Source organism: Clarias gariepinus, unplaced genomic scaffold, assembly GCF_024256425.1.
Source record: "Clarias gariepinus isolate MV-2021 ecotype Netherlands unplaced genomic scaffold, CGAR_prim_01v2 scaffold_29, whole genome shotgun sequence".
Taxonomy (NCBI): Eukaryota; Metazoa; Chordata; class Actinopteri; order Siluriformes; family Clariidae; genus Clarias; species Clarias gariepinus.
The window spans coordinates 846,644-857,274 of record NW_026520996.1 but is presented as its reverse complement, the minus strand read 5'-3'; the positions used below and the strand labels follow the sequence as shown (position 1 = coordinate 857,274).

General features: G+C 41.3%; 1 protein-coding gene across 1 annotated transcript; it reads left to right on the top strand.

Moving 5' to 3' along the window:
* Positions 1–1,744: 1,744 nt before the first annotated feature.
* tra2b (transformer 2 beta homolog) lies at positions 1,745–9,124 on the top strand. The gene is made up of 9 exons (XM_053490563.1): positions 1,745–1,862; positions 3,242–3,514; positions 6,673–6,803; positions 7,703–7,856; positions 7,963–8,151; positions 8,246–8,361; positions 8,446–8,529; positions 8,609–8,682; positions 8,960–9,124. The coding sequence occupies exons 2-9, from the start codon at positions 3,509–3,511 to the stop codon at positions 8,968–8,970; spliced, it is 765 nt and encodes a 254-aa protein (XP_053346538.1). The 5' UTR covers positions 1,745–1,862; positions 3,242–3,508; the 3' UTR covers positions 8,971–9,124.
* The last annotated feature ends 1,507 nt before the right edge of the window (positions 9,125–10,631 follow it).

The following is a 10,631-nucleotide window of genomic DNA, read 5'->3' as shown; positions in this document are numbered from 1 at the left end:
GTTTAAGGTATGGGTACATGTGTTTAAGGTATGGGTACATGTGTTTAAGGTATGGGTACATGTGTTTGAGGTACAGTATGGGTACATGTGTTTGAGGTATGGGTACATGTGTTTAAGGTATGGGTCCATGTGTTTGAGGTATGGGTACATGTGTTTAAGGTATGGGAACATGTGTTTAAGGTATGGGAACATGTGTTTAAGGTATGGGAACATGTGTTTAAGGTATGGGTACATGTGTTTGAGGTATGGGTACATGTGTTTGAGGTATGGGTACATGTGTTTGAGGTATGGGTACATGTGTTTAAGGTATGGGTACATGTGTTTAAGGTATGGGTACATGTGTTTGAGGTACAGTATGGGTACATGTGTTTGAGGTATGGGTACATGTGTTTAAGGTATGGGTACATGTGTTTGAGGTATGGGTACATGTGTTTGAGGTATGGGTACATGTGTTTAAGGTATGGGTACATGTGTTTGAGGTATGGGTACATGTGTTTGAGGTATGGGTACATGTGTTTAAGGTATGGGTACATGTGTTTGAGGTATGGGTACATGTGTTTGAGGTATGGGTACATGTGTTTGAGGTATGGTTACAAAAGCTTCAAGTTGTGTTACTTTAGTCTAAACATGGCTTTATAGTGTTCAAGCAACGGGCAAAAACTGTAAAGTGGCCAGTGGGTACATGTTCAAATTACTCGTTTAATAACTCGTTCTATTAAATACACTTGTTTATCTCGCTTACAGTTCACAACAGTTTACACAATCCATTTGTAATTCATTTGCACACAATTAAGCAGAAACGCATTATTATTGTTGTTGTTATTATTATTGTTGTTATTATTAATATTATTATTATTATTATTATTATTATTGTTGTTGTTGTTGTTATTATTATTGTTATTATTATTATTATTATTGTTATTGTTATTATTATTATTGTTATTATCATTATTATTATTTTATGCAGATGAGACTGGCAGCTATCAGCTCTGTAACCATGGAAACACCTTATGTTCGTCAAATACAAAATTTTTATGCTATTTTAATGGATTTTTTTTTAAATTATGTAGAAATATTTTGTAAATGTGGTCTGTGTTTATGACGTTTATATTATAAAGTTTTATCATTATTATCCTCACTGAGACAACGATGTGTGTGACTTTCACACACATAAAAATATTTCTATTTTTATTTTATGTACAGTATATTTCTATTTTAATTTCTATTTTTATCCTAGTTGAATTTAAATTTCTATCGTATTTCTTTTATTTCTTTATTTATATTTATTTCTTATAAGTTTTAATTCTCTTTTTAAGGTCACAGGCGGTCGTATAATCATTCCACTGCGTGTATGACTGTGTATGACTGTGTATGACTGTGTATGTGACAAAAAACATTTAAATTTGAATTTGATTTCATACGAGTCATGAATTAAAACTAATTTTAAATGATTTTCTGAACTCTGTCTCCCTCTAGCGGCTGCGGTTAAACTCAATCACATGTAGTTATAGTTTTAGGATAAAATTGGACATGTCTCACTTTAGACTGAGACATGAGACAAGTAAGAATGACAGAAAGTCTTAATTGAGAAGGACAAAGCAGTTAAATAAAATAAGTTTCTGCTTCTATAGTATGTTAATGTTCCCTGATGGTCATCTCCGCCAGCCAATCGCCTTCCTCGCTCTCCTCGGTGGTCCCGCCTCTTTGTAATTAGCCACGCCTACCTTCTAGCACTTGCGGCTGAGGCGCGGACAGAGCGGTGTGTGTGTGTGTGTGTGTGTGCAGTGTTAGCGCTTTCTCTCTCTCACACACACACACACACACACACAATGAGCGACACGGAGAAGAAGTTTACCGAGCGGGTGAGTCAATCTGACATTTAAATGGATTATTTTGTTTTTTTGTTGTTTACTATTTGCATGCTGGTGAACTTACATTAATAATCAGTTTTAATGCGACAAGATGGAAAATTTATCCATTTTATAGATTGTAGTCTTAATATTTAATTTATTGTGTGGGGAAAATATGTATATAGTTAATCATTTTTAATCTTTTTGCGGTTTAGTTTAGAATCTGCGCATGCGCGGCGGCTGCCCCTCGGTCCGTTTTGTTTGAGCGCATGCGCAGATCTGATTCCTCGATACATGATGAAAATGTACAACTAATAAGTAAATCAATTATTAATATTACTGAGTAATGTTCTAAACATAAATACGTGTTCAAAGCTTTAATTGTAATTTGTGTTAAAGATTAAATTTAAATTTTAAATTGAGTTTAAAGCAGCTCAGTGATCTGGGGTTAATATAATATAAATCAGACTGTTAGAGTGTTAGAGTCCTGAGTGTGTAGTTGTGGATTATAATTTAGGAAGTTAAATAATAGTCTAATGTTTTTTCAGGTAACTTAATTCATCAATACTACAAAACTCTCCACTTTCTACAGATGATGTTCCGTCAGCCGAGGCGTGTTCGTGTGTGAAGTTTGTGTCAGGAGTGTGTGTGTGTGTGTGAGAGGGTGAGTGGGTGTGTGTGTGTGTGAGAGGGTGAGTGGGTGTATGTGTGTGTGAGAGGGTGAGTGGGTGTGTGAGTGAGTGTGTGAGTGAGTGAGTGAGTGGGTGGGTGGGTGTGTGAGTGAGTGTGTGTGTGAGTGAGTGGGTGTGTGAGTGGGTGTGTAAGAGAGTGGGTGGGTGTGTAAGAGAGTGGGTGGGTGAGTGAGGGAGTGTGTGTGTGTGTGTTTGTGTAAGGGAGTGTGTGTATGTGCGTGCGTGGGTGCGTGAGTGAGGGAGTGGGTGGGTGTGTGAGTGAGTGTGTGAGTGAGTGAGTGTGTGAGAGGGTGAGTGGGTGTGTGAGTGAGTGGGTGTGTGAGTGGGTGTGTGAGTGAGTGGGTGTGTGAGTGGGTGTGTGAGTGAGTGGGTGTGTGAGTGAGTGTGTGAGTGAGTGGGTGTGTGAGAGAGTGAGTGAGTGGGTGTGTAAGAGAGTGGGTGGGTGTGTAAGAGAGTGGGTGGGTGTGTAAGAGAGTGGGTGGGTGAGTGAGGGAGTGTGTGTGTGTGTTTGTGTAAGGGAGTGTGTGTGTGTGGGTGCGTGAGTGAGGAAGTGTGTGTGTAAGTGTGTATGTGGTTAGACTAAAGGGCAGCGAACTTCACCTCCGAACCCGTCCCAGCTGGTGGAGTGTGTGTGTGTTTAACATGGCCGCTGTGTGATGGTTGTGATGTGATTCCTCACGCTTTTCTTCTTTTGTTAAGGAGAAGACGAGACGTCAGAAGATGAAGTCAGATGGCATTTAAAATGACTTTAAAAAAAAAAGAAACGAACAAAAAGCAGAGTTGCATGCTAATGCTAACGGCGATGCGCGAAGCTCCCGTTGCGGTGTGTAGCGTTTATGGGCGGAGGGACAGGATGAGGGGAAGAAGGAAGCAGTTGAAGGCAGAGACACAAATGAAGTGGAAGAAAGAAGAACAGCGGGGGTTGAAGTAATGAAGTTAACGTGAAGTTGTCCACGCTCAGTAAATATGATTGTACGTGTCTGTCTTTTGCGTGCATGCCTTTTGCGCGCACAAACACACACACACACACAGATTATCACCAGGCATGTGCCGATCATCTACACACACACACACACACACACACACACACACACCAATGTCCATTCTCCTTACACTTGAACTCAGAACCATCAAATCAGTGGCGTAAAGCCTCAATCAGTGTCTGTAGTGGGATCCGACCCGACACCTTCAGGGACACTGTGGCGTGAATAGGTATATATGAGGATTATTTTGTGTGTTTGCATTTATGGTGATAAACTGCTGCAGTTCCTTTATACTCCTACAGGAGGTGCTCTAAACTATTCACACGTTAGCAGGCAGCACAGCGCCCTATGGAGTGATATCCCGGACAATTTTCAAAAGGAATAGCAAATTATATTTGCAATTGTGTTTCCCATATGTGGACGCACAAAGTGAGCCATAATTTAAATGCAATTGCAAACTTTGCATTACTGTTTGCTGTTTCGCCTTCGTGAACGCACACTGACTGCCAAATTTCAAATGAAAAAGAATCCATTAGTATTTCCCATGTCTTACAAGTCATGAGCCTGTCATATTTAAACGCAATCACGAATCCATTTGCAATTGCATTTCCAACACGTTACACAGAAACCTGTCAGTCAGCATCAGGGGCGGGTCTATACTGTGGGGCGGGATTGTGTGTGGAGTGACGTCACTCGCAGTCGCCGACCAAGAGAGGGGGATTTGAGCAATGGAGGTGAACCGAGATTATCTCATTTGTTTATCAAGAAATAAACACACAAAAAAGATTTTTTTTTCATATTTTCTTACTCTAAAGTGGACAGAGAAGCTATTACAAATAAATATATATTTTTTAGATCTTCTCCTGTTACAGCCTGCTGGAGCTAAATCTGTCAGAAACGCTGCTTACCGGAGCTTTATAGCGATGGAGTCACTAAGGGACCGTCTAACAAGTGCAAGACCAAGACCCAAGCGTTTATTTACAGAAGAATACACGAGATTATAGAGGAATACTTCACAGGACATCAAACATATTACACTGTTAGGCTACAGTATGGATTATTTGTTTATTAATTTGTTTGTTTAATTGATTATTAATTATTTCAATGTACATTTTAAAATAAATGATTACACACAATTCTTGTGGCAATAAAACGGATAATTTGTTAAATGAGAGGGTGTTTTTTTATTACATAAAATAATAATTGTGAAGATATGTATGAAAATAAATGCACTTTAGTACAGTCTATTATGAGTTGCAAAAGTGACAATTAAATCAACAAAATGGAACTTTTTTGCTATAGAAATTTAGCATTTAGAAAATGTAAAACTAACTGTACTATAATGCACTCTATTCTCGCTAATAACTACAACCCTTCCCTTTGCAATTATCAGTTTGATATTAATTCAGTTAACTGATAAAGTGGATTATAGTACAACTGGTTTTACATGTGTAATCCACATAACGAAAAAGATATTGAACTTTATTTTTGTAATGTTATGCGCTAAAATGCCTCCAGGGATTGCCCCTCCCCCCTACATCACCTCTATCAAATATTATATTGGAACATAAATTAATAGGTTTATGATTTACAAATTGCACCAAACAAATTTGATTATAAAATAAGCAAAATAAAAAAAGACATGTTGTATTGGGGAAAATTATATAAATTATATCTTTTTTCATATATATGTATATTTTTATTATGCCTATTTATAATAAAAATTGCATTGTGTAATTTTTCATCATAAACTATATTTATTTAGTGTAAACATTTTTGTATTACATGACAAACAAGCAATTTCCCTCTGGGATTAATAAAGTTATTTGAATCTTGAATTTTTAATCAAACCCCGGCAAAATAAATGTTCCACAAAATAAACATTATATGAGAATTTGTATTACGTGTCTTAATTTTTCATGTATTAATTAGTCACGTGTCCAGGGTTAATTATAATAGTAATAATATATTTGATAATAATAATATGAATTTTTGATTATGATTTCCTAATATATTTGATAGACATTAGTGGGGGGTGCAATCCATGACAGGGGGCAATTTAGCGCATAACAACTTTACTCCTGTTCGCCTCCATTGCTCAAATTCCCCCCTCTTGGTCGGCGACTGCGAGTGACGTCACTCCACACACAATCCCGCCCAACAGTAAAGACCCGCCCCTGATGCTGATTGACAGGTTTCTGTGTAACGTGTTGGAAATGCAATTGCAAATGGATTAGCAATTGCGTTTGAATTTTGGCGGCTTGACTCGCAACGCAGAGAAAGTGAAAAAGCAAACGTGGTCATTGATTTTGCTATTTAAATATGGCAGGTTCATGACTTAAGACACAGGAAATACAAATGGACTTTTCTTTTTCATTTGAAATTTGGCAGTCAGTGTGCGTTCACGAAGGCGAAACAGCAAACAGTAATGCAAAGTTTGCAATTGCATTTAAATTATGGCACACTTTGTGCGTCCACATATGGGAAACGCAATTGCAAATGTAATTTGCAATTCCTTTTAAATATTGTCCGGGATATCACTCCATAGGGCGCTGTGTGGTGGGAGCTAATTGTTTACGAAGTTTGTTTGGAATTGTAATAAGACAGTATGAATGCAGATCAATCCCTGCTCTCCGTTATCACCCAGATGAGGATGGGTTCCCTGTTGAGTCTGGTTCCTCTCAAGGTTCCTTCCTATTACTATCTCAGGGAGTTTTTCCCTCAGCACCGTCACCCTCGGCTCGTTCATCAGGGACGATCTGATCATTCTAATTCACACACATCTCATACACACTTCAATAATTATTTTGATTGTGTAAAGCTGCTTTGTGACAATGACAATTGTTAAAAGCGCTATACAAATAAAATTTAATTAAAAAAGACCTAAAAATCCCTGTTAGACACTGGTGTCATCATTAACCAGCACGGAGACGCCCGGGTTAGACAGGACCGGGGGAGGAGTCAGGTTTAGAGACACAGATTGGACGTGTGTCTGAGTAATCCTAGAGGACGGGTAATAATCACTCAGGTCTGATCTTATACCTCGTGTACTTACACATGCCTTAGATAAACCTCAGGCACACTGACACCTTGTAGGTTTAGATGTACAGGTCTGACGTGGTGTGTGTGTGTGTGTGTGTGGTTTAGGAGTCGCACTCGGAGTCGAGGAGTGAGAGTCATCAAGGGTCACACAAATCAACCAGCCGATCCCCGGCGCGCTTGCCTGCACACTCCAAACACGATTCACGCTCCAAATCGCGATCACGCTCCAAGTCTGAGTAAGTTCTCACACACACACTGGATAGTGATAGAGAGATGAAGACTTGTTTAAGTGTAGATGATTCCCAGTCTGTTGTTACATTTTATGAAAGTTAATTTAAGAGTTTGTTATACTGACATCTAGTGGACAGATTGTGTGTAGGGAATAAACCCGAACATCACAGGCAGCACATTTAATATTGACAGAGCAAATAACACTTTATCATAGACAGGTGTGTGTGCGCGTGCTTAAAAATCCACTGTGCACAGGAATGTTTGTGCAAAGAGGGAGAGAGAAGGCCTTTGACAACACTCTAGTAGTTCAATAATAATAATAATAATAATCAGTTATTTGCTGCATTTACTTTACAGTAAAATGATTTTGTGACATATCTCAGTTAGGAAGCTGGGGTTAAAGTGCAGGGGTCAGAGTGCAGGGTCAGGCAGGATACAGCGCCCCTGGAGCAGATAGGAGCAAATTAAAGGCCTAACTTGGCGATGCTGGGACTCGATCCCACAACCCTCTGATCAGTAGCACACAGCCTTAACCGTTTGAGCCGCCACTGCCCCCTATTGGAGGAATTATTAAAGTAATTAATCACCTTATTGGGGGAAATTCCTTCAGTGTTTTAGTCGTCGTGCTCTTTCACATCACAGCATGCTGACTGGAGTCCTGAGACATCCATGTGGCCAACCCTGGGGTTCTACAAGAGTAACAGGATGTCAAAGCAGAACTTCCTGTTGGTGGAGACTGGACCTAATCGGGTCTACCTCTGGTTATTCTGGAGTTACCCTGTGTTTGCCCCTCAGCGGTTTGCCCCCTACCCCTCCTGCACTATTTGAGAGTGTAGATCAGAGCTAATCAAATTTTGTGTGTATCTGCCTGGTCCTTGACGTCTCTCTCTGTCTCTCTCCTCAGCTCTTGTTCACATCGCAGTTCCCGGAGACGCTACAGTCGCTCGCGCTCCCGACGACGCCACTCGCGCAGCCGCTCCTACAGCGGGTACTCACGGCGCCGAAGGAGCCCCTCCCACTCCCCCATGAGCAACCGCCGGAGACACGTAGGCAACCGGGTGAGACTGAGACAGTGAGACAGTGTTTGTGACGGGACCGGTCAGGCACTCCTCTGGCCCCTGGTGTTCACAGTTAGATTAATGTCCTGTTTGTGCTGTCCCGCAGGCGAACCCCGACCCCAACACCTGTTTAGGAGTGTTTGGGTTGAGTTTGTACACCACAGAGCGAGATCTGCGGGAAGTCTTCTCCAAGTACGGCCCGCTCGCGGACGTGTGTATCGTCTATGATCAGCAGTCGCGTCGCTCCCGAGGGTTCGCCTTCGTGTACTTCGAGAGCAAAGAGGACGCGCAGGAGGTGCACTTACTTTTAGTTCAAACACACAACCTTGCTGTGTACACCCTACACTACGTCACTAAGTGTTAACCTGAGTGTGTGTGTGTGTGAGCAGGCTAAAGAGAGAGCGAACGGTATGGAGCTGGACGGCCGCAGGATCCGAGTCGACTTCTCCATTACCAAGAGACCACACACACCCACACCGGGGATCTACATGGGCCGGCCCACATAGTGAGTGTGGAAGGGGCATCACCCGGGGCTCGTGTGTGTGAGGGGCGGGGTTAACCACGCCGTGTGTGTGTGTTACGGTGGAGGTGGAGGTCCCAGTCGACGTCGTGATTATTATGATCGAGGGTGTGATCGCTATGAAGACCGTGATTACTACAGCAGGTCATACAGGTGAGACTGAGCATGCTCAGAACAACACGCCACAGATTTACTCAGATTACTAATGTGTGTGTGTGGGTGTGTGTGACAGGAGAAGGTCTCCGTCTCCGTACTACAGTCGTGGTGGATATCGCTCACATTCACGCTCCCGCTCCTACTCCCCCCGTGAGTTTTATATCCCATAGTAATGCTGCATTAAATACATTATACATACTGCCCTCTAGTGGTTATATGTATGTAGTGTGTAATATGTTTTTGTTTTACTGCATGTGTGTGTGTTTGTGTATTTTATATATATATATATATATATATATAGTGTCTCCTGATGTTTTTTCTTTTTTTCGGGGGAATTTTCACCTTAAAATCTGCTGATATTTAAATGAATTATTTTGTAATATTTAGACAGTAATGATGAACACACTCCCGTCTGTTTGCCCCTCAGGTCACTACTGACCCCTGTCTGTGTCTGAAGCCATGATGATGAACACAGCTGTGCTGAGCCGTGTGTGTGTGTTCTCTATGTCTTGGATGCATTTTTGGTTATATCTATAAAGTTGTGTGTGTGTGTGTGTGTTCTATTAATGCTTTAGTTTTTTTCTCAATAAACCAGTTTTCATCACACCTGCATCTCCTCCTCACTCTATCCCCCCCCCCCATTTCCACAACTCCTCCCACAATCACACTGACACTGACACGCAACAGTAACTGAGGATTATAACCCTGTACTACTGTAAGAGCTGTTGTTAACGAGAATTAATCAACACCTTCGTGGGTCTGATGATCAAAATAACGGACAAATCCAGAGGTGTGTATCTGCATAACGCCGCCGTTACACTCGCTGTTCGATGATGTGTAACATGTAGCGCTCTTCAAACGTCATCGTGAAGCAGCAGCACAGAGATCCAGGTGTACGTTTATAAAGCGATGACATCATCCTGTACATCCGAACAGTAAGAACAAGGTGAGAGTGTTAGCACCGGGCTTTGGGTTGTAAGTGTGTGTGGCATGGTTCATAACCCGTGGCTCACTGTACCCTAGAAGTGTGCACTACTTAACCAGATTAAACCCTAGACCAATAAGTATCTGTTAAGTAAGTATTTTTTAACAAAGGAAATCATAAAGTGATGTCCTGAGTTTAATCTTTCAGGAAACAAAGTCTCCAAACCAGTCGAGGCATCTCTGAGATGAATGTAACATGTTCCTGCTCGTCCAGAACAGAATGAATTTCAGTTTCACAATCTCAGAACTCAGATTTCTGGTTATTCCTTCATTATGGTTTAAACCGAAGGAGGAGCACAAATACAAAGCAAAGGGACAAACTAAATATTTGCAGACCAAGCCCTGCTATTCGTTATAAGCCAAATGAGGATGGGTTCCCTGTTGAGTCTGTAGTATGAGGAAGAGGAGTGTTAGATAAACTCGCACACAGATTTATTATTATAGTTGAACACTAGCACAGTATCATCATTGTAACACTTGGATTTAATTAAACCACTAGTTACTTTGCTACAGGGTCGAGAATCAAAATACGGGTTTTTAAACTGCACTTCCGGTATTGCGCAATCAAGACAGGACAAGTAAAGACGCGACACAATAACTATGTATAAACCAAACCAACGTGTATTAAACCAACAAACAAACAAACAAACAAACAAGGTGCACCAAAACCAATATATACAAAATATATACAAATAGAAACAATGTGTATGGTGTATGCGGGTGTGTGAGTGCGTGTATGATTGTCCAGAGTTAATGATATTGCAGTGTGAGAAATGATGCACGGGAGAGATTGGCTCGGCCTCACCGGTATCGATGACAAATCCGGGAGCTCGAGCAACGGAACGAGAGGTGAATTGTAAGTGTCTATGAGGAATAATCCAACCGGGGAAAAGTACTCCTTTAGAATCATCAAACAAACTCTCTCTCAGAATAAACAGCGCGCTGGGTAAATCTCTCCGTGTTGAGCCACTTGCCGGTTCCGGCTTTATACCGGCACACGTGACCCGACGCCGCTTCCGGGTTCTCTCGCGCTGCGATCGCGCATGCTCGCGAGAGCTTACCCCGTGACCAACACTGTCAATGGGGACAAATAAAACCAGATCGGGCAATTTTAC

What these genes read in the sequence shown, in the direction of transcription:
- tra2b (XM_053490563.1), top strand. An exon ending in GCAAAGAGGACGCGCAGGAG is followed by an intron (nt 8,152 to 8,245) that starts GTGCACTTACTT and finishes GTGTGTGAGCAG; the next exon opens with GCTAAAGAGAGAGCGAACGG. An exon ending in TACTACAGCAGGTCATACAG is followed by an intron (nt 8,530 to 8,608) that starts GTGAGACTGAGC and finishes TGTGTGTGACAG; the next exon opens with GAGAAGGTCTCCGTCTCCGT.